Raw genomic sequence first — 22,656 nt, 5'->3', positions numbered from 1 at the left:
TGGCACGTAACACACATAAAATAAAAGTTATTACTGTCTACATATATGGTGAATTGCTCTGTGGAATGACAAGTGAATTATCTGCCGAAATGGCGGTAAATCTGTTGGTGTGACTGTGAAGCATTTCCATAGTCACAGGTGCCGGAGAGCATGGGTTCTTATCGGCGGTACGTCAGAAGGCATGCAGTGAGGTTTAATACGAACCTAAAATGTGTGTTTTATTTTGTATTATGCAATAAAGTGTTAGGGCTGGGTGGTATATCAAAGTTGTTGGCACATTGATATATTGTATGATGAGACCTGAGATTGTTTCAACCAACCAGTTTAGTATAAAGACTCACAGTCACAGTCACTCAACTGGTTGGTTGAACCAAAATCTTGCCTTGGATTTGTACTCCCTGGACCTGAAATCTCCACCTCTGGATGAGACAATACTCTTTACACTGACACTTTTATTGAGCCTTAAAATTAGGGCTGTCAAAGTTGAGCAATGATTTTTAATAGAGACATATAGCTTAACCATAACCTGAACCACAGCTCTACCACTAAAGACCATCCTAACCCTACCTCCAGCCCTAAATACAACTCTAACTCTAACTATAGCTCTAACAATAAAGGCCACCCTTATCCTAGCTACAATCCTAACCCTAGTCCCTGATCCAGTCCTAAAGGCAACCCTAACCATAACTACATCCTTAGGGATGCATCCGTACCAATTTTTCTGACTGACTATGAGTACCGATGCCGGCTTTTTGGTACTCTCTGGTACCAGGTGAGTGATGTCTAAAAAATAACATGCATGGCTTCAAGCAGGGAATCTTATTATCAGAAAAAAAACTGAAAAGCACATAAAAGCAAAATACAGATAATCCGCAAAATTGCAGGCGTTAAAACTTACCAGTGTGCATGATGGGTTGATTGGCGACTCTAAGTTGGCTAAAAAAAAACAGCTAAAAACTGCAGCTGGTTTTTGCTGGTCTCAGATGACCATGTCCCGGGTGGGTCACCAGTTGTTCATGTTGGTGTGGTCAGCCTGTCAAGCTGGTCATGCGGGTTTGACCAGCTAAACCAGCTAGAATGACTATCATAAGCTGGTACAACTAGCTAAACTATCAAAAACCATGCAAAAACATACCTTAAGTTGGCCAACCATAACAAGAGTGTTGAATAAGTAGAACATTGTGTGGGGGTGACACTAGGGCTGTTTAGGGGGAATTAGCTCCAATAAAATGTTCTTTTGCCCCCCCCCCCTCAAAAAAACAAACAAATAAATAAATCAATAAATCAACATTACTTTAAATAGTGTTGCCTTTTCAATCAGTCCCCATTGTCATAGATCTTTAGCGCCGCTCCCAGTGCAGTGTTTGTGCAGTGTCTTATTCCACTCAGATATTCGCAGGGCAGTGAGGGTGTTTTTTGTACAAAATATCATCATATTGTTAATGTAAATGTTGAAATTGTGTGATGGTCACTAGTTTGTCTTTTTAAACTTCTAGCTATTCAGTAGAATTGTGTGTAAATGTTGGAGAATATAGTTAATTAAAACAGATTGCATATTATTTAGTGAATGGTGAATGTGACATGTCCTGCTGTCTTTCTGCAGGATCATGTAGACCATGATTATGTATAATGTGGTTGTGTGTGTTTGTGTGTGTGTATGTGGGTCTGACCTGTTATTTGAGGACAGTAGTTTACAAGGAGTTGAGAACTGTCCCCGAGATGCTTTTGGGCTATTCATTTCAGAGTGTGTGTGTACATATATGTGTTTGTATATATATTACATTATTATTATTTTTCATGTACGACAATGATGATTTACCAGGTAATGTGTACGATAAAGTGAACAAAAGTTATTTTTGAAGCAATGGAAAATGGCACCTATTCAAAAGTAAATAGCAGTTTTTTTAGTATTCATCATTCTGAAAAAGAGTGAGATGGATTTAAGGGATGTCAAAGTCATCTGAAGAGTTCATGTATCACAGGTTAGTCTGTAGTTACCATATGAGTTGTTAATTCTTTAAACATTCACTGAAATTGAAGATAAGTAAGGGTAATACACAGCCCTCTCGATCATTTCAGAGTTACAGAGCTAAGAAATAAACATTATACAGTATATACAAAAGAAAAGCAGGTGACTGCACTGGTGTCTTTATACAGTACTTTAAAACTTTACTTTTAAAAGAAGCATGGCCAAACGAAAAAACATTTATCATTCAGTTGTCACTGGTGTATGCTTGGAAAGTGTATCAGAGTATGACACAACATGCTGTTTTAACGAAAACGAGAAAGGAAAATATTTTAATGTTCATTAAGAATCAAAAGGCAGAAACCCACAGTGTCAATGTATGATTCACAATTTTTATGGAAAATGATTCAAGGGCGACTTTGCAGAACAGGATACAGTTTCCAAATGACTGTGCTCTGTGTACTTTGTTTTTTAATGTTACCAATAGCTTTGCACGATAAAATTTATGGTTTCTGGTTGTCATTAAAACTAAATAGCCTTAATAATCTCAACTGTTTTATAAATGTAAGATGGAGGTCAGGTGATGAGGATGTCAGTTCGTCTGTGTTTTGTTACAAACGTTAATGCTAAAGTCCATTCTTCAGTATCGTTTCTATTTAACTGTTATTTGGCAAAAACCTTTGTCAAGTGAATCAGAAGGAGAGAGCAGAGTCAGCCAGTCCCTGGAGTACTTGGGATTGAGGGCCTTGCTCAAGGGCCCAATGTATAAAATTACTCTGTCAGCCGTGGGATTTGAACCAGTGACCTTCTGGTCACAGGCCTGAGTTTCACACCACCCAATAAAAGCTGTCATAACTGACAAATTCAGGCATCAATCTGCACTCAAACCACTGGCCCAGAGGCTTAGCCCACAGAACTGCACACCTCCTTAACAATTCTTAACTATATCTAGATTTGTTCATCATTTTTTTCTGTTCCATTAATTTTTTCCCGTTCATGTTATGGGGACTTCTTAATTCCCATCTAGAATTTATAAGTTTACTGTTTTGAATAATATATTTTCTGACTTTAAGTTGGTTGCAAAACCTCAGATGTGTCTACGAAGCTCCCAGACATGAATAATATAGTCAATACGACACAAGGCTAACAAAACCCCGTTAAAGGATATTGAGAGAAGGTTTCACTTTCACTTTCTGCTTGCAGGACCCTCAAGACGAGATGCGTCATGACCTTGTGTACTGTGTTGCCCACCTCAGCTAAAAATGAAAGCATAGACAAAGAGTATCTATTGAGTCAGCGCAGGCATACTGATGCAGCAAATTATCGAACGCTACAGGCATTTTTAATAACACACAACAGTTCTCTTTGGTTGACAGTGAAGTATAATCCCACCTGGAACTTTTAATCTATAGAGAACAGTGTAAAAAAGACACCTTTAAATGGATTCACAGTGTGGTACATTTTCATAAATGTGTCTCACTTTCATATGATCTTCAGATGTAGATATGGCAATGGTTAAAATGTTATCTTGCATATAATTAGAGGAAATGCAAACTGGAACCTTTGTTCCTTCAAAACAACCGTCTACATAGTGTCATGTATTCCTGTAGTTTCACAGATTACTAATAACGATGGTGATTAAAAAAAATCACCTGCTGTATACTGAGACAGGCCTTCTGTGACGTCGCAAATATGAGATCTACCCCCACGATTCCACAGACTTAGAAGAAAAGAGAATGGGTTAGCAAGGCAAAGCAAGCTGACAGAGACACAGATGCAGAGACTATACCACGTTAATTTTTATATATTAGCTTCTCAAGGGTCATGTGTTACTCCATAAAGCGACTCCTCTCCGTCTATATGTCATTGCTGTTACTCAGTCATGGTAAGTACATGTCACTTTTATCGATACTACGGAGATGTTGGACTTTTTTCTTGTTTTGATGTTAGATGATATTGTTTCATTTTTATTACAGCAACTGTAATATAAATGGCTTTCTTCTATGCGGACATTATGCTATTTAAAAATGCTAATTGATGGAAAAGCGAGAGAATAATTCCAAAATCAAATTTACAAAAGGGGATCAAACAAATAAATAAATGCCACAAATAACAATAACACTTAAATAATCAGCGTAAGGCCCTCCTATTGTAAAAAGTTTGATTTTTATAAAAATGCAAAAATTGAGTATTATATTTTGTCCAAACAGATAATTCATAGTAAGATTTCATAGTTGCTCTATTATTCATACATAGTGATTGTGAAATAATGTTTGACAGTCATGCACTTGTGTTGAAGTAATGCTGTTGACAACATAGTAATGCCACTTTATTTAATGATAGTAATCTTAACCCTCCTATTGAGTTAAAGAAAAAGAGAGAAGAACGGGTTAAAACAGTAATACTAAAAATGCATGTGAACTTTTAGTTGAAGCAGTAGGCGTTGCAAAATATGATTGAAAGAAGGGGGTGCCCCAGGTAGAATGAAACTAAATAAAGTACCATAAAAAACATACCCACACCTTTCTCCATCTTTCTCTTTCTCTCTCCGTCTGAATTTTCCCTTGTGGAAAATGTGGTCTATGCACGTTTTTTTTGTTATTTTTTCACAATTTTCTCTGACTCATACTACTATTATCTGCTGTTATAGGCTGCTGGACATATGTGAAGCAGGTTTTCCATTTGACTGAAAAGCCTCTCTGAAATGAAATTATGGGACTGTAGTGATTATTAATTCCGTGTCGTAACAGCACCCCCCGAGGTAAATTAAACAGTGAACGGGGCAACTGTGAATCCCAATCTTGCGTCTTTCATCCTTGGGAGAAATATGCAACATTTGAATTTCTAAGCGATGTAAACGTAAAATCAAATGACAAAAAAACTTTTAATCAGTAGAGGTTGAAAAACTGAGTGGATGAGATATTTAAGTCTCGGAAACGTGGTTCCGAGCCATAGGTCTGCTATATCTCAAGTAGGGAGCTTGTTTATCTGTGGAGAATGAAACAGAAAACAAAGGCAGATCACTTTCGACCTTGACGGCCCAATTGCGGCCCTCCCCCAGACCTGGCACATCTTACTCGAGTTTTAGTTTTCTGGACAGATATACTATATTTCTTATCTTGTGCATCAAGAAGCTCACTGATATTATAAATAATTTGCTTCCACCGTACATCAGTAGTAATATATTACTTGGTAACCAAAACAGTCAAATGCTGATGACCTGTAATTTTAACACACTAATTGATATCCACCAGTATACTATTGCATATTGAAGTTTTTTCTAGCTAAATTGGGCTTCAAACAAATAATCCATTCACATTTAACAGATTGCTTCAGATGTGTCATTTTATTTAAAGCTTTTATTAATATCAAATATAGATTCATAGTTGTCTTTTTCACAATTCATAAATATATTTCTATGCATCTAAGTCATTTAAATTATTATTGTTCATTATATAAACTGTAAAATTAGTAATAATACAGTTCATTTCATATGGGGGGAAATTTAGTGATTTTTGTAATTTTGTACCATTGTATTATGACATTAATGACAATGATAATAATAATAATAATAATAATAATAATAATAATGATAGATTTTATTTGTATTGCACTTTATATTTTAGCAATCACAAAGTACTACAAAGTAAAAAAAAATAGTGTAATAAAAATACTATAAAATAAAAAAATAGTAGACTATACTATAAGATACTTAACTAAATGTCTTTCTAAAAAGATAGGTTTTTAGATTTTGTTTTAAAACATCAGTCGACTGTGGGGCTCTCAGGTAGTCAGGGAGGGCATTCTACAACCTCAGTGCCACAGATGGACTTCTAAATGACAGCTGCCGGTCACACAATAGATGGCATTTTTTGTGATTCACTGCATTGATAGTTTGACAAGAGAACATTATATAAACGTCAATGAAGTTTGGATGAAGCCATGTCAAATTCCACATTTCATCCCTGAAATTCTTGTTTCACCAAGCAATAATACATTTTCTTTTTTCAGCTGTTACAAATATATTCCATTACTACTCCTGCTGTCATTTCTATTTATTTTATTATTATTTACTTATTCATTGTTATAATTGCTTATGTATACATATGCATTCCAAAATACAAAACATTATTCTGGCTACTGGATTTTATGTTGTCTATGACTTAATATTTAATATTTTGGTTCCTACTGCAAATGTTCCATCCAAGACTAGGCCATTAACAATAGCATTGCAATAGCTATGATCTTCATTAATGATGAACTTTTCATTAATAGTGCACTTTTCTTTCAATAAATTTCTGGCAAAATAGCTGCCTGACAAAAAAAAACACTTTTTGTTAAAGAAAAAAAAGCACAAAAGCTTTAACACATATGCTGTGTACTAAACTTATTTTTTATGGTGAATCTGTGTCAAATCATAATGGGGCCTCTGTTTTAATATCCTGTCTTAACTATTTCTCTGAGCAGAAGTCTTCCAGGCAGAGGAAATTACAGGAACAGTCGGTCAGGAGGTCAGACTTAATTTTACCAGGCAGATCATGCCCACCGTGGTGAAGACAGTTAGCCTGTACAAAGACGGCAAGAAGATCGGAGAGTGCTCTCATGCACACACTAACTGCATTTTCACACGTGGTTTATTGACAAACAATTCCCAAGGAGCAATTGTGAGCATCTCGAATCTGACTATGGCAGATTCTGGGAATTACTCTGTCACTTTCTTCTACAACTCGCCATTTTTTCATGAGAGCAATTCAGTGTCTCTCGTTGTCCATTTCCAAGAGCTTACGACAGGTATGTCAAATTTCCCCATTAACAGACCATATAACACTCACATTTTACTAACTTTACAAGTATCTGAAGTGCACACTGGGGAAAAGGGTTTATCTGAGTTCAATTCACAAGCTAGGAAGATTCATAAATAGTAATCTGCTAAGTGTGTTAAATGTAAATGTTAAATGTTGTTCCAAATGATCATTTAGATTGATGTAGTTAAATGTACTGTTAATACTTTATAAAATTCTGTACAATATTAAATTATATAAAAACAGTATTGTTTTAAAGATGATTATGAATAGCTAAATATGCAGCAGCTTGAGCCAGTACAGGAAAATGGTTTGACGTTAAAATTCCCTAACAATTTGTTCACCTGTGATCTTCAGATTCTTCTCCACCATACAGAAGTAACGGAAATGAGTTCCAGGAGGCCACTTCAGAATCCTTCTTGTATGTGTATATCATCATTGCTCTATGCCTCATCTCCGTCATGATGCCATCCGTGCTGCTGAGCTTTTTCTATCAGACCCCCAAGAGGAGCTCAGGTAAGAGACGACACGCTAGCTCAGAGTGGTGCCAATATTGAACTACTTAGACTGTCTGTAGGTCCCTGAAGACCAGGTTGGGAAATGCTGAGCTACACCATCAGTAAAAAGGCTGTAAAGACCAACCATTTTTTTTTCAGGGTTTCAGTAATCCATACGCACCACTTCAAAGTGTTAAGCTAGACAGCTTCCTCCTTAATTCATGCGCAGGATTGGTCTTGATGTGGCCCTGAACTTTGGGGTCTCCGATGGCCCCACGAGAAGGGCATCGTCAGACCATTTATGGGGATAATATTTTGCTGTGTGGATGGGGTCCCTCTCAGTAAATTTTGCCAGCCCACCAGTAAATTACCATAAGCCAGATAGCCAGTCCAGCCAAGCTTGCATGAGAAGAGATCATTGCCAATGGGCTACTATAATATATTATTATAATTTTTTTTTTTTTTTTTTCGAATGAATTGAATGGACCTCAAGCAGAGGTATATGGGAACTGGATTGTATGCATAATGAAACCAGTTGAACTGAAAGATTACCTTTCTTAATTATGCAGTTTGTGGGTGGTTGAAACTATGTGTGGAAAAATATATCATGATTTGTTTGTGAACATCAAAAACAGTCTCATGAATCGTGTTTCCGGGGAACTTTTGCATCCTGCAACAGTTATGTTTACCTTTCCTAAGACAAGCATTCTGTACCATTATTCCAGTTGACAAAACAATGAAATCAATAATATTTAAACAGCTGACAGTCACCAATTACTGGAAAACTAGAGAAGCCTTTTCTGAAGGCAGAGGAAATAGATTAGGTGGTTTTGATCTACACCGACATTCTTCCTCGGGACATACTAATGCGAAACAGATCAAAACAGATCTTTCTTACTCAAAAGTCGAAAAAATACATGGGTGAATTGCTGCAAATCCTGGATCAATGTTAGTAGAGGTTTCAAAATGGTGAAGCTGCCACACATTGACATCCAACATGAAGATTGTGTAAACAACATTTTCTTTGACTGCCTAAGACACAGTACATCGTTATGCAAAACATAACAAATGCACAGTATCACTTTTAACTGGCTCTTCATAGTCATCCAGTTGTATTGTTGGGAAGTGGCGAAAAAACTCCTGCGTCATGACTAAATGTTTTTCATGTCATTAACTGAAGAAGAAAACCTGTGAAGAGAAAAAACATATGAACAACTATTCTTATACCTACAGACCACCACCAAAGACCTTCTTCCAGCAATGAGTTTCAGGTGAGAATCCAAATTTTGGCCATTCATAGCATTAAAACTTTTTAAAGCTTCACCTCATGAAATGAATTTTTCAAAGTCAAAGATCATTAATGTCTTGTGTCTAGGAATAGGCCCAAATTGATAGCTATCGCCAGTTAACGACATGATAAAATAAGAACCTAATATGAAAAAAATGGAATTAAAAGGGATACAATAAACAGTAATGCAGGGTTGGGCAATATATCAATAAAATATCATATCGTGATTATGAACATTCATACCATCACCAATTTGAATATCATACCGTGTTACCGTAACACTTGTTTTCCTGCATAATTAGCAGTTATAATGCACTATTTTAATCAAATTCTGTCATGGTATGAGTCTGTTGTTAGGGTGATACCCACACCTATGGGAAATTATTACTTATCATAATAAATTTTTTTTTTATTAAGGTTAAATAGAAATACATTTTAAAAAATGCATATCTAATGTATGTGTGCAGCGTATGGCCTGTTACTGAGAAACCTTGGTGTTTTGTAGGTCCCAAGTGAGGCGGCCGTGTCTGTGTGCCCAATGGAGTATGTGACTCTGGATTTTCCCAGCAGCCTGAATGTGGATGAAAAGGCTAAGTGGAAGCGAAAGGCAGTGATGCTCCAGGACACGGTGGAGTACGCCACCATCATCGTCCCTCAGGGATAGAAGTGCATGCTGCTCACAGAGGAGATACTCTGCCAGGAGGACGTTGGTCTCCTTAAAGTGCTGTCATCTTGAACCGCTTCACATGCTACTGTATATGATGTGTTCTTATCGTCTCGGTGCTGTAGGATCTAAATTAACTAACCCAGGGACATATATCACTATTGATTAGGTACTGACAGACTACTTGAAGTATGTAATCGAGTTGTCTTACGGTACAAAAGCTTTGTAATGCAAAGCAATACTTGGGAGACAAATGACATGTGGTAAGACAGGGGTGGCCAGTGTTATCTGCAAAGGGTCACTGTGTGTGCAGGATTTTGGGGAAACCTTTAGGTCAGCCGTTCAAGCCCAGGTGTGAGGACTCTTCAGCCAGTCGGTCCTCTAATTAGTAATCTAATTAGGGAGTTGCAGCGAAAACCCACACACACAGCAGCCCACCCCTGTGCTAAACGCATACTTAGGTGATTACAGATATCATACGTATTTTATCTTGAAATAAGGTGCTACTGTCTTGTATATAAACTTCATGTAACACTATTTGCAAAAATGACAAACAGTAAATGATTTGTATAAAAAAAATTACTGATTTATTTTTAATCCGCAAGATGGATAAATAACAATCCATCAGTTGTTATCTGTTAATGTCCGTGCTAATGTTGAAATCTAATTTGTACCAAATGATCATTAGATTGATGAAGTTTTATATATATATATATATATATATATATATATATATATATATATATATATATATATATATATATATATATATATATTATAACCCTTTAATTTTCTGAACTATGTGAACTACATCAGTATTGTTTTAAAGATGTCCAGGGAGCCACTTTTATACAGGTTCTGGATTTATGAACCTACATGATACTTGAAATTGGATTAATGGATACAAGTGAATAAACATTGCAGCTATTTGCCAGTTTTAAAATGCTTAAAAGAATTATAAGATTAGTATAAAATTTTTGTCATGTACATTGTACATGTTGTGAGTGAAATGCATTTTTACATAAATCTGAAGATCTGACAAAGAATATGAAATGAAAATATTCTGAAATACCGCTGGAAGAAATCTGATATAGGCTAATAGTTATAACTGACAGTTCTGCATATTTAAAGTATTATAACAAAGAGGAATGACATTTTAGACTGTATATTCCCTCAAACAACTGTAAAATGTTGTTTGTGTAAAAATGTTGATTCAACTAAACAAAATGACAGCAATAAAGGAAACATAGCATGTATTTTTCAGAAAATAACAAACTACTCTTACCATTTATCACCAATCACTGCTCAAGCAACTTGTTTTCGTCACAAAATGCTCCACACAGCAGATTAAGAATGACTGTGTTTGTCCAAGGCAGATGGAAAAAAAGCACAGAAACAAAAAAAATAACCATTAACTCTCTGTAACCGATACAGTGCCATTATGCTCCACAAACAGGCAACGCTGTTAAGAGAAGCGCTACAGGCTGCATACGAGGATGTCACGTGCGCTTTGCTCACCGCAACTTTCCACGTCAGCACTTTCCGTCCCTTCCATCTGTAAACAAGTTTTCTGTTAGAGCCCTGCAGCGTTTCCAGCCATATAGCAAAGCAAATGCAAGCGGGTAAATGACATGACATGCATTTTTGTTTGGTGTCTGACATTTTTCACAACTTTAATGAATATATAGCATTGCATACGTAATTGTTTGGAAGTTCTTTAATGCAAATATTTTCAATACATTTTTGTTTCGCGGAGTCCTTAAATGCCAGGTGCTGCAACTACCAAAACAGATCAGCAGAGTGAGAAGTCTATTAAAATTGGTAGTTAAGTAATTAAAAAAAATAAATCACTGTCCACAAACTGCAAATGAACCATTGGAAAGAGGGTTTTTTTATTTGAAACATGTTTTAGAAAACAGTGTAATAGAGTAATAGAGAACTCAAGTGTTCTCCATGGTGCAGAGAAAAAGTCAATAGACCTAACTCAAAGTTTTACAAAAACGGCCATTTTCAACTCGTGGTTATGCTTGCACACTTTCCATGTCAGGTGGCATAACCCATGCAAAACCATAAAAATATCGTAACATGATAAAACTATTTGTTTTTAAAATTGCATGAACTTGATATCAAGGACAAAAATTGCTGCATGTGTTCAAACATCTTTGCCCAGCTAATATATATGCCATCAAAATGAAAATATTTAAAGCCAAATTGCATTATTTGTCTGAAGATATCAGAATGAAAGACTAAAATGAATGATTGTGCATAGTGGTCAATGTGCCGTCATGTTATTCTTCCAGTAGTAAACTGCTGTGATGTAAACAAAATTGTTACACCACTTAAATAACAATCATTAATCATAATCAAGGGCCTGGAGCCTATTCCAGGCAGTACAGGGAGAAAGCAGGATGAACAGATGGATGGAATGCCAGTCCATTGCAGGCACATACACTTTCATACACTACAGCCAATTTTGAAATTCGTGTACAGTAAATGTATTTCTTTGGCTTGAAGGAGGAAATGACCACAATAAGGGGAAAACAAGCAAACACATACAGAGAGGGAAGGAATTCAACCCCCCAACCCCGGAGGGCTGAGAGAACAGTACCACCCAATGAATCACCTCCACGTCTGACTCGGTCTACAAATGTACAAAACTGCACGATTCATCCACAAGGTGGCGATAGTATTCACATTGCTATTTTCAAATTGCTTTCTGTTTCCTTTCCCAACAACTGTCACCAAGAAAACTGAAAGATATAGAATGATTAAGGGTTTCTAAGGAATGAAGTGAACAAACCTCGCTCCTCATCCAGTTTTCCTTTTGCACAACAGCTTGCATGATCATTTCCTGTTTCTCTCATTTTTTTAGTTGCTTAACATGCATTTAGCAACGGTACATTTTTTGCCTGCAAACAAAGTTGTTTAAGTAGTACATCCTCTGAGGCGGCATTAGGGAGTGTGATATTTTTAACACATGACGATTTTATCATTTTCAGTTTTGACCAATTTTACCCTCTTGTAAATAGCAGTTTCATAATCCCACGGAATAGTAGAATATACTGATCTTCTGGCAGGCAGTTTCAATTCCTAGGCTGTCCACTGCACAAGCACAAGATGCTTTTGAAGAAGGTCTTTGTTGTCTTTTGAAGAATGTATGTCTGCCAGGGAACAGTTATTATTATTATTATTATTATTATTATTATTATTATATAAATGACTATTATTATATAGTTATTATTCAAATAAACTATAAAAAAAATTAAATATAGTTTTTTAAATCAAAATGTATAATTATTCATAATTAATGCTACAAAGTGACTTGGTCATGGTTATAAATAAAAGATTTGCAGTGCACTGTTTCAATAGCTAGAGCAGTATCACTAGAAACAGGCTGAACAAGCTCATAAAAGCTGAGTTTCACTTTCATTTTCCTGGGGTTCACTGTCTCGGACACAGGCATATAAATAGAGGCACTGAAATATAGGCAGGAGAGAATCAAGCAAGCAACAGTACAAGTCCAGAAACTGAAATACAAGTTAAAATAAATAAATCTATTTTAAAAATCATGAATCGAGACTGGCAGGAAATTTTCCAACAGAGGATAGAAGAATTGGGGAAAAATGATAGCTGGCAGATAGAGCGTGACGATTCGATCGTAGCAAACGCTCCAGAACAGGGGTGGAAGGAGTACATCCGCAACACCAATGGGAGGTATGGGTGACATGATGCTCTTCAAGCTAGGAAGTAATATTTTATAGCATGTTCTAACCTGATAGAAGCATACTGTACGATTAAAAATGAACACTTGTATTTTTTAGTCCAGCTATCTGACTTAATGACTGCCCATAAGGTGGTAATGGTGGATTCCTTGCTATTATTGAATTATGTTCAGTTTTGATTCTTACACACCCAAATGAGGAAACTGCGATTCAAAATATGGTGGTAAACCGCATAACAGTAATGCTACACAAGCCTGGTTTATCAAGATTATCAATTCAAAAATTTTACTGTGAGAGGATAGAAAACTTAGCAAGCTTTGCAATTCTAATAATTGTCCCTTTTCAAAATTGTATGAAGTATACTAATCCTGTTTTTGCCTGAGCTCTTCATGCACTCTCTGAACCATTTATAATAATAATGTTTTATTTATATAGCGCCTTTCTCACACTCTAGGAAGTTATAATTATCTGTGTGCTTGCTGTATTGTTCCTTAATAACTGTGCCCATGTCTCTCCAAACCAAGGTTCAAATGCTCAATATGCAGGAATATGTGGCCCTCAAAACGGGTGATGGTGGTGTTCCACATGCGCCTGAGAACTCGGGAAGAGAGTGGCACCGTGAAGGTGCGCTTCTACAAACAGAAGTGCAGGAGGTGTGCAGATCCTGACTTTGAGGAGCCCCGATTCCGAAGGGACAACATAGACCTGCTTTTGGAGAAGCTAATGGAGAAAATTCTAATCAAGTGCTACAGAGAGGATTGTGGCGAGAAGGGAAAGTTCTTCTACTTTGATGGGAAGGTAGATGGTCCGCATGAGAGCAGACATTGTGAGGCCTGTCTCCAAGGTGTCTGCACTAAAACCTGACTTCTGAATATTGTTTCGGCACCCAATTGCCACTAACAATGTCACATGTTTCAGCATATTGGAATATATAAAATATACAATATTTCTAGCAATGTTGATGGCGTTTGTGTATTAAATTGAACATTTTTCAATGATCAATGTCAAATAGTTGTTTTAGAAGCATTTTATTCCATGCATAAAATTAATTTAGAAACAACTGTTCTGAATGAATTAAAGTTTTTAAATCAAATGTTTGGTTAAACAATGCACTTGTCAAACCCGTCAGCATGTAAATTGCAACTTATTTGGTACCATATTGCAGGAGGAACCCAGATACAGTATAATTATATACCTCTCTAAAGCAATGCCATGTTTTCATCTTTAATCAATGGCAGCTTTTATCTTAAAAAATGCTTTTGTTGCTGGTTTAAACTGATTCTTACAGTATAAATCCCCTCCCCCAAGGTCATGTACTGCCTAAGAGGTTGGGAAGTGGAAAACTACTGAAGTAAAATAGTAGCCTGTTAAAAAATATCGAGTAATGAGTCTTTCTGAACTGCATTTTCTCCCATATAACACTAAGTTACAAATGCAGCTCACACACTGTCACTGACCTTCCTTTTTGTTTTTCTGAAAGAATGGGAAGAAAAAGGCATTTTAACTGGTATTTAGTGCAATACAAAAGCCCTTCAAATATATCATTTAGGTTTCTGTTTTTGCTGAGGTTTGCCAGATTGCCCATAGGTGTGTATGTGTGAATGATTGGTATGTGACTGTGCCCTGTGATGGGTTGGCACCCCATCCTGGGTTGTTCCCTGCCTTGTGCATATAGCCTTGGGGATAGGGAACAGACTGAATAGCCCTGAACAGGACAAGCGGTTACAGAAAATGGATGGGTGGATGAAAGTTTGCTGTTCTGCATATTCTGCCAAGAGTCACTCTGCTTTGTCAGTAAGTGCAGGATCTGAAGTGTGCATGCACCAGTGTTGAAAGCCAAGTAGAAAAGCACTAATAACAGACTAAAAATAACTGAAACTGAAAATTAAGTAAAAACAAGGCAAATAAATAAATAAATAAATAATCATATATGTCCAGTTCCTGTGAAGGACTTTGTCAGATTCAATACAGACAGTTAAAGGTAGTGAACCAATTTATGAAAGTTCATGCAAATAACCCTTAACTTCCAATTACTGACAAGAGTGCTGGTTTGGCAGATGGTCCAAAGTCCTTTATTACTTGAATAGTTTAACAGTTTAATACTTTAACACAGTCGACTCAACAGCGCATGAGTGACTCAAATCCACGCTTGACTCATATCCTGTATTGACTTGCAGAAACTTCTTGAAGGAATTTCAGCAGGAGAGCTAAATGGATATGTCAATGGACAGAGCTCAGAGCAATTTAAGTGCTTGTAAATAGTTTAAAATACTGTCGTTTGGCAAGGTGTTGCCTTTTGTTTCTGTGTTTTGGGTGGTTTGGTGCATCACCCAGGTCTGGCACGAATCTGGCACAATGGTGTCAAAAAGGGAACACCGACTGTTCCAAATGACCTATGTCTGCAAAAAATGCTGGAGATTTGTTTCACATGTTGGTCTACTGTTTCAAAAACATAGTAACTGAAAAAATTTCTTTGCGTGCTCAATTTTTTGGAGGAGTTTTCTCAGCAGTGTTTAGTTTGAGAAACTTTAAACTTGATTATGACACTTTTCCTTAATATTTCAAAGGGTTATTTATCTATCAGTACCCACAAAACAATTGACTCCTTTTTCGATATATTGTCAAGGTTGCCAGCTCTCACGCATCTGGCGTGACACTTACGCTTTCAGACTCTCATGCTCACACAAGAAATCTTGTGTGGTTGACTGTAAACCCTACAGACTATTTACAGAGTAATACAACTGTTACATGCATGTAAATGCGTCTGCAGACTTGTCTCGAATTGAAAATCTCACACCAGCCTGAAACTGACCAAACTTGGCAACCTTGTAATGAGTAATAAGCCTTTAGTTTCAAATATGCCTTTGAGAGAGGGATTCACCAAATACAACCTGAGGGTATTTTCACACCAACACTATCTAGTCCAGTTAAAATGGATACTGGTTCGATTTCTCCCTTGGTGTGATTCGTTTGGGCAGGTGTGAACACAGTAATTGCACTCTGGTGTGGACCAAAACAACCAGACTGAGACCTTAGACAGGAGCTGGTCTCGGTCTGGTCTCAAACAACTCTAGTGGTCCGTTTGTGCAGACATCTGACCTCAATCTGACCCAGCTTCCAGGTGCACTCTGCAAATCTGAGCTAAACGGCTACCGTAACCAGGTATGCTTTGCATTATTGAACTATTTAATAACTTCATTTTCAATCTAACATTCAGTTCAATTTTGACTATCAAAATTGAAAAACAAAAATATTAGGACAATGAAATATAAATGGATTATTATGGTATATATTCATAAAATTTGTGTTCCAGGTCAAAAGGTCAGTATGGGGATGAAGTACGTCAGTTGTTATTTCTACAGAATGTTTCCAGAAAACTCACCATTTAACATTCTGAAGCGTCGTTGTAAAATTTTAAAGTTGTAAAATTATTTTGTTTCCTACTCGCTCAATTTTATAACTGCCGAGTATCCCCATTAGGTGCTCCGGACTGTGGCCGAGGCATGACATGGGGAAATATGTACACTCCACCCAGACTAGGAGTAGGACTCAAAGCTCCAAGCCCTGGAGATGTGAGGCAACAATGGTGATTCAGTGCTGTCCATGAAACCACCTTAACAGTATCATGAATACATCAAAATGGATGGTAACTCATTTAGACATTATCCAAGGAAGGAAGAGCTTATGTGCAAAGCAGCTATTAATTATGTGTCCAATCAAAACTCAGGGGACACATCTTATTTTTAAACATAGACACCTGTTGTATATAAATAGGTAAAACGATATGCAAATATCTTATATCAGGACTGAACAACCCCACCCCCAAGTAAAAATTATATAAGGCAATGAGTGGACTTTTAAAATAGGATTCACTCTTCTGATAGCCATAAGAACCACAATTGCTCAACAGCTTCATAATTTGCATGATATCAAAGACTGACTTTAAAAATTAGATTACAGTAACTAACTGAGAGAACGTCATTTCTAATGGACAAAAGAGAGTGCAGAGTGCAGGTATTGTGAGTTTTATTTCATAAGATTCAAATTAATAAGATAAATGGTTAAAATACAAAGTTGTATAATATCAAACTGTCTTAATGTATTGTTTTGTAAAGTCAAAATTAACCTTTTCATCGTTATTAAATCGTTGAAAAGTAAATATTAAAATATGAACATAAGGTTAAACTGAAAACTATAGACAAACTACCATTTATCTATCTGTATCTCTGTCTGTCTGGATTCTGGACTCGATTCCACATAAAACCACAGGAGGGAGCAGCTCCCAGAATTCAGACGGGTATCCCTGGGCTGAACGGCAGGGAAGTGCTGGTGCTTTCCATTTGCATTCTCTTTATTTATGGTAAGATTCACCACATATCCCCATAGGGACCCCCTAATAGAAAAACCCTTAAATCGTCTATTAAAATGGCAACCACAGGCGGTTTTTCCTTTTACTTATGCAGCGAATTAGTGTTTAAAATAACTGATAATAATAATTGCTGTCACCCGCAAAATATTTTATGTGAAAAGCACATTACTGGATTTTCGGTAAAACTGGTGAATAAAAGGACGAGTGACATATTTAATTATGGGATGGTAAATGGAAACTCTTGTTCTGTAGCTCCAAACATGACGTGTGCTGTAACGCTGAACTGCTCCCTCCCGGATGCCAAGTCCCTCTACATGGAAATAGAAAAGACCTTCAACCTAAGCGCCATCCGCCCCGTCTACAGCCTGAAGACACCCACTAATGTCTCTATCTCTTTTACACTCTATAGTGTCCTCGGGGTGGTGAGTGAAATACAGCTGCCTAATACAGAACTTTAGAAGATAAACCTAACCTAAGTATGCCCGGATGTGCTGTATTCTGTAGCACATTCTTAGGTAATATTCTGTAACTTTAAAGCATGCAAAAACTGTTTTTCATAAAATCATTTTTCTTGGATTTATTTTTGTTTTTATAGACTGATTAAAATTATTATCTTTTGTAGGATGAAAAGACACAGATATTAACAACTTACCTTTGGCTTAACCTGGTGAGAATTATCCTTAATTATGAACATCACTCGAAATAATACTGCAAGTTAAATGAAATACACAGAAATTGGAAAAATATAAAGAACAAAATGACTAAAAGTCAACATACAAACATAAAACATTTTGGTAACACTTTACTTGAGGGACCATGAGTAGGTAACTAAGTAGTTGAGTTACTAAATACAAATCATTAACAAATATAGTTCCTGCATGAAATACATGAACCACTGTGACTAATTAATGATGAATGAAAATGGGATCAGTGTGTAATTAACAGTTTCTGGTTAATTAATGCATTAAGTAAGAGTGTAGTACTGCATTACAGCACTTGTTCCCCCTCAAGTAAAATGTTACCAACATTTTTATAATCATTTTACATGTAAGTTTATTAATCATGTATATTTAATCATGAAAAGTCCTAATCGTGTTAACCTCTTAAGTCTATTTTGTACCATAAAGGAATGGTACATTGAGTATCTGAGCTGGGACCCTGTGCAGTGTGGAACAGCATTCATCACTCTCCCCAGGAAGAAGCTTTGGGTGCCAGATATTGGTATTAATGAGTGGTAAGTGCCTGTATGCCTACAGCTTACAGTATAATATGACTGTTTGTCTGTTTTCTCTTTGTCTGTTCATCCACCATATCTTTGTATATGAGTGGACTAGGATGGACTTTGGTGTCTTGGACTGTGCTTTGCCGAATAAATTCTGGATCAACGTAAAGAAAAATCTGCCTTTTTCCATTTTCTTGTTTAATAAAGTTAGCTAAATATCTGTTAATAACATAAGCAGAAATTGGTTGATTATGGGTATTGACTGTGTTCCTCTCTTCTCCAGTTCTACGGTTGTTTTGTTCTCCAGCAATAACACCGTCGTTCCCCCTCCTCCTGCAGCATGGATGATGACACTTCCCCAAAAACTACATACGTGTACCTGTACTCCTCTGGATTGGTATCTGACAGCCGGCCAGTGAGAGCCATCAGCTCCTGTAACCTGGACATCTATACCTTTCCGTTTGATGTCCAGAACTGCTCGTTGACCTTTAATTCCTACACGCACCTTGGTGAGAGACACACAGGTTATATAAGCCACATTGTTTCACAACCTCTTTAAAATCAGAAGATGTCGGGTAGTTGCTTGAAAAGAACACTATCAATCAGAAGAGCTACATACAATTTAGTAGCATTTAAATCAGTAAAATATATATGTATTTATATGTAAAGTGCATTGTATAGAATTTCCTTAATATTTTGAAATCACTTTAACTAGCACAGAATAACAGAGCATCATTCAGAGCCCAAAGTCACATCAAAAATTAAAAAAGCAGTAAATTTATAATTGTTGATATTTGTGAAACATTAGACAGTTTCAAAGAATATTTCTATTAACAAGTTTCAGTTATTATTCCAATCATAATTCTAATGCTACATCATAGAAGTATTATGCCATTTGTTTTAAACTCAATGCACTTACGACTGATTATAAATGCTCCTCTACTTACGAACATGATACGTTCCAAACGGCTGGTAATAAAATGAAATGTTCATAAGTCGTTATTCAACATCGTTTTAAGGGTATATACAAGTACAAAGAACTAGGATGCTGGGAGCACGCACGCTACGCTGCTGTGCGGTGGGAGTAGCGGCCAGACATCGTACTAGGTGGAACTGGCATGCATGCAGAAAAAAAAATTATGTTGCAGACAGGAAACGATAGCCTAATGAACACAATCTTTTTCGTGCGTATGTCTGAAAGTTCGTAAGTAGAAGAACATCTGTACTGACAAAATAGACAAAGACTGACATTAGTTACTGTTGGGCCACAGTAAAGAAACATTTCCCGTAAATTGTGGACAGACTCAGAATTATGGGAGAAAATAAGTTATTCCAATTTGGAAAATGATTAGTCAAGTACTAGAAACAAATCATCCAGTATTACCAACACAGGGGATTTACTTGTTTTATGTGTGCCAGTGTCAGAGAGTGTATAAAATTTAATTCATCATGACTTACCACTGATTACAGTATCATTTAATCTTCCTATTGTGGCCAGTATGGTGTTTACTGGTTGAGCGACTGCCATTGATCAATATATTGCAGTTGTAAAAAAAAGAGTGAGATATAAGGCATATCACCTTGAATTATGCATATGTCTACTAACTCCGTGAATTTTTTGTGTAAGAAAAGATTCTTCTGACTCTGCAGATTATGACCTTCGGGTGGATATGGCCATGTCAGGCGAGGAGATGCTGAGGCATTCCAAGCTGGTGATGACGACTGTTGGGGAGTGGGAACTACTAGACATCAAAGCTATTAAAGTTATTCGATCTAATTTTTACAATGAAACCTATGACACAATTGTCTACCATGTGAGTATTCTATAAGTGAAAATGTGGTATATTAGGAAACGTCAGGAATCAGACTCAAATTCTGGAAAGCTGTTGAGATTGATTTTCGTGTGTGTAGACCAGTTTATGGGTAACGTGTTTCTCGATATATGTTAGTATTAGAATTTGGCTCCTTCCTTACTCTTTCTGTTCAGATCGTCATGAGACGCAGGCCCACCATGTATGTCGTCAACCTCCTGATCCCCAGCTGCTCCCTCATGATCGTGGACCTCATAAGTTTTCTTCTGCCACCAGAGGCTGTAGACCGTGCCACCTTCAAGATGACTATCATCTTGGGCTACACTGTATTCCTACTCATCATGAATGATTTGCTACCTATTACCGGAAATAGACTTCCACTACTTAGTAAATTTTTAAGTTTATTTCATTAACATTGTTTTTTGACATCTATAACACATATTTAGCTACTAGACCTTTTCTCTTCTTCTGTCTTTAGATGTCGTCTTCTCCGTCTCCCTGGCTTTGATGGTAGCAAGCCTTCTGGAGACTATCATCATTACCAAAATCCTGTGCAGATCCAACCACTCTGCAGTACCATACTGGGTCAAGATCCTTGTTTTGAAATACCTGGCCAGGCTTGTTTGTATTTCTCAGAAACTCACCAATCAGGGCACAGATACCCACTCCACTACTACTGAGGGTATGAGGACATCAAAGACATCATGCAAACAACAGAAGTGTAATTCTCTAATACGTCACATACATCAATTATTAATGTAGGGATTATTTACAGTATATAAGCTATGTGTTGCATAATAAGACATTATTTAAGGGCAGGATTTCTCAACCCAGTCCTTGCGGAACCCCAGACCGTTCACATTTTTGCTCTCTCCTAATTCCCTGGCAAAAACACAGACCATCTGCGGGTCCACGAGGACTGGGCTGAGCAATACTGCTCTAGGGTGGCCACCTAATCCATGTCAGGGGGGGCACTATGAGTTAGGACAGGGTTTGTAAACTACCATTTCAATTTGAAAGACCCGAATTTCACTTGAGCACTGATTTCCTGCTGCGTGCTGATTGGCCAGTCTCCTACAACCATGCATGTGTCACTAATGTTAATGTGAAACAGCTGGATGAGTCTTTCAATCAAGGAAACAAACCAGTAAAAGCACAAGAAGAATTGAACTGATTAACCAAGCACAGGAGCTGAAGTAGCTCATCGTGTCCCCACTGACAGGGAGTCGGTGGTCACTCTTTGTGACCATACTCTAATTTGTTTGTATATCTATGGCTTTTGTAACTTTTATGTTCTTCTAGCTTCCTCAGCCTTATTCATTTCGCATGATGCCATGAAATTAGTGGAGCCAGCAAAGGATACTGAGGCCCAAGATAGGACAAGACTGGCGGATCCAGCTGTAGAGGAGCTGAAGAAACTGAGTCAGCACCTTCTGGCCATTCGCAGTCATGCAGAGGAACATCTCCCAGACAACCGTGCTGATGACGAGTGGACCCAAATTGCACACATCATCGATCGGTTTCTGTTTATCCTCTATGTCCTTTTCGTTTTATTTAGTATTATCACTTTCACGTTTTTTTGGGTGATGTGGTCTTCCCAGTAGATTGCCATTATATGTCAAAATCTTAATTGCAGGATTTACATTTACTTGTGCAACAATTCAATTCCATTATTTTGGTTTTCCTGTAATTGGTGTCATTTTGACATAAGCCCTATGACAGCCTTCTCGATGTTGTTTTTGAAAAAAGTGATGTAATACCCTCACAAATAACCCTATGGAATCTAGAAAATAGTTTTATGCCATCTCTTAGCTGGGTGTTTGGGCTTTTAGCTCACTGAACTGATTTTAAACTGATGTGAAAGTGTGGTCATTAATGACAAATTAGTGCAAAGATACACGTGGCCCTGGATTGTCGAAAAACTATTATCTAAAAGTAGCTAAAAGTACATACATTAGCGTTCACACACTTCCTACATTCTGGGTTTACTACAGACAGCTTACGTAGCTTCAAGTGTGGCTATAGTGACTATAGCTGGCCAATGATGCTAAAATAAAGAGCCATATACATGGAAAATAAACTCTGTAGCTTTGCATGTACACCCCCTGCTAAGCATAATTTATGGTCTCGACTAGCCTAGCCAATTATACCTCCATTTACACATGCAAGTCATCTAATAAAGAAGGTACTCATCTAATAAAAGCAGTAATATTCCACCAATTGCAGTCATGCCATCTTTTGTGTCTAACTGACACTTTCTTCAAATTTTATTTCTTTCTAGTGCATTTATTTCCACGTACTTTTCCAGACACATA

The 22,656-nt window shown here is 37.0% G+C and overlaps 4 protein-coding genes and 1 long non-coding RNA gene across 5 annotated transcripts; 4 read left to right on the top strand and 1 right to left on the bottom strand.

Moving 5' to 3' along the window:
- The first annotated feature begins 3,679 nt into the window (after positions 1-3,679).
- On the top strand, positions 3,680-9,885 carry LOC125727409 (uncharacterized). Its single transcript, XM_049004086.1, has 5 exons — positions 3,680-3,851; positions 6,434-6,757; positions 7,126-7,284; positions 8,499-8,536; positions 9,059-9,885. The coding sequence occupies exons 1-5, from the start codon at positions 3,791-3,793 to the stop codon at positions 9,215-9,217; spliced, it is 741 nt and encodes a 246-aa protein (XP_048860043.1). The 5' UTR covers positions 3,680-3,790; the 3' UTR covers positions 9,218-9,885.
- Positions 6,583-10,719, bottom strand: LOC125727411 (uncharacterized). Its single transcript, XR_007388742.1, has 2 exons — positions 10,503-10,719; positions 6,583-8,453 (listed from the first exon to the last, which is right to left on the bottom strand). It is a non-coding gene; the product is annotated as an uncharacterized LOC125727411 (long non-coding RNA).
- A 1,948-nt stretch (positions 10,720-12,667) lies between these two features.
- On the top strand, positions 12,668-13,937 carry LOC125727388 (receptor-transporting protein 3-like). The gene is made up of 2 exons (XM_049004059.1): positions 12,668-12,931; positions 13,464-13,937. Exons 1-2 carry the CDS (start codon positions 12,786-12,788, stop codon positions 13,801-13,803), a joined length of 486 nt encoding a protein of 161 aa, XP_048860016.1. The 5' UTR covers positions 12,668-12,785; the 3' UTR covers positions 13,804-13,937.
- A 3,237-nt stretch (positions 13,938-17,174) lies between these two features.
- On the top strand, positions 17,175-20,626 carry LOC125727385 (5-hydroxytryptamine receptor 3C-like). Its single transcript, XM_049004054.1, has 8 exons — positions 17,175-17,299; positions 17,561-17,730; positions 17,931-17,975; positions 18,436-18,542; positions 18,870-19,039; positions 20,181-20,344; positions 20,518-20,586; positions 20,618-20,626. Exons 2-8 carry the CDS (start codon positions 17,569-17,571, stop codon positions 20,624-20,626), a joined length of 726 nt encoding a protein of 241 aa, XP_048860011.1. The 5' UTR covers positions 17,175-17,299; positions 17,561-17,568.
- Positions 20,627-20,631: 5 nt separating this feature from the next.
- Positions 20,632-22,055, top strand: LOC125727395 (5-hydroxytryptamine receptor 3A-like). Its single transcript, XM_049004069.1, has 3 exons — positions 20,632-20,728; positions 20,820-21,023; positions 21,644-22,055. The coding sequence occupies exons 1-3, from the start codon at positions 20,644-20,646 to the stop codon at positions 21,943-21,945; spliced, it is 591 nt and encodes a 196-aa protein (XP_048860026.1). The 5' UTR covers positions 20,632-20,643; the 3' UTR covers positions 21,946-22,055.
- Positions 22,056-22,656: the final 601 nt, after the last annotated feature.

Source organism: Brienomyrus brachyistius, unplaced genomic scaffold (genome assembly GCF_023856365.1).
Source record: "Brienomyrus brachyistius isolate T26 unplaced genomic scaffold, BBRACH_0.4 scaffold96, whole genome shotgun sequence".
Classification (NCBI taxonomy): Eukaryota; Metazoa; Chordata; class Actinopteri; order Osteoglossiformes; family Mormyridae; genus Brienomyrus; species Brienomyrus brachyistius.
The sequence above is the reverse complement of the archived record's forward strand: the minus strand, read 5'-3'. Positions and strand labels throughout refer to the sequence as shown.

Excerpts from the sequence above, each read along its gene's own strand:
- LOC125727385 (XM_049004054.1), top strand. The coding sequence starts at position 17,569 with ATGACGTGTGCTGTAACGCTGAACTGCTCCCTCCCGGATGCCAAGTCC. Across the intron at positions 18,543-18,869 it reads GATATTGGTATTAATGAGTG|CATGGATGATGACACTTCCC; the intron begins GTAAGTGCCTGT and ends CTCCTCCTGCAG. Across the intron at positions 20,345-20,517 it reads ATGACACAATTGTCTACCAT|ATCGTCATGAGACGCAGGCC; the intron begins GTGAGTATTCTA and ends CTTTCTGTTCAG.
- LOC125727395 (XM_049004069.1), top strand. The coding sequence starts at position 20,644 with ATGACTATCATCTTGGGCTACACTGTATTCCTACTCATCATGAATGAT. Across the intron at positions 20,729-20,819 it reads AAATAGACTTCCACTACTTA|ATGTCGTCTTCTCCGTCTCC; the intron begins GTAAATTTTTAA and ends TTCTGTCTTTAG. Across the intron at positions 21,024-21,643 it reads CCACTCCACTACTACTGAGG|CTTCCTCAGCCTTATTCATT; the intron begins GTATGAGGACAT and ends ATGTTCTTCTAG.
- LOC125727409 (XM_049004086.1), top strand. The coding sequence starts at position 3,791 with ATGTGTTACTCCATAAAGCGACTCCTCTCCGTCTATATGTCATTGCTG. Across the intron at positions 3,852-6,433 it reads ATTGCTGTTACTCAGTCATG|AAGTCTTCCAGGCAGAGGAA; the intron begins GTAAGTACATGT and ends TTCTCTGAGCAG. Across the intron at positions 7,285-8,498 it reads GACCCCCAAGAGGAGCTCAG|ACCACCACCAAAGACCTTCT; the intron begins GTAAGAGACGAC and ends TTATACCTACAG.
- LOC125727388 (XM_049004059.1), top strand. The coding sequence starts at position 12,786 with ATGAATCGAGACTGGCAGGAAATTTTCCAACAGAGGATAGAAGAATTG. Across the intron at positions 12,932-13,463 it reads ATCCGCAACACCAATGGGAG|GTTCAAATGCTCAATATGCA; the intron begins GTATGGGTGACA and ends CTCCAAACCAAG.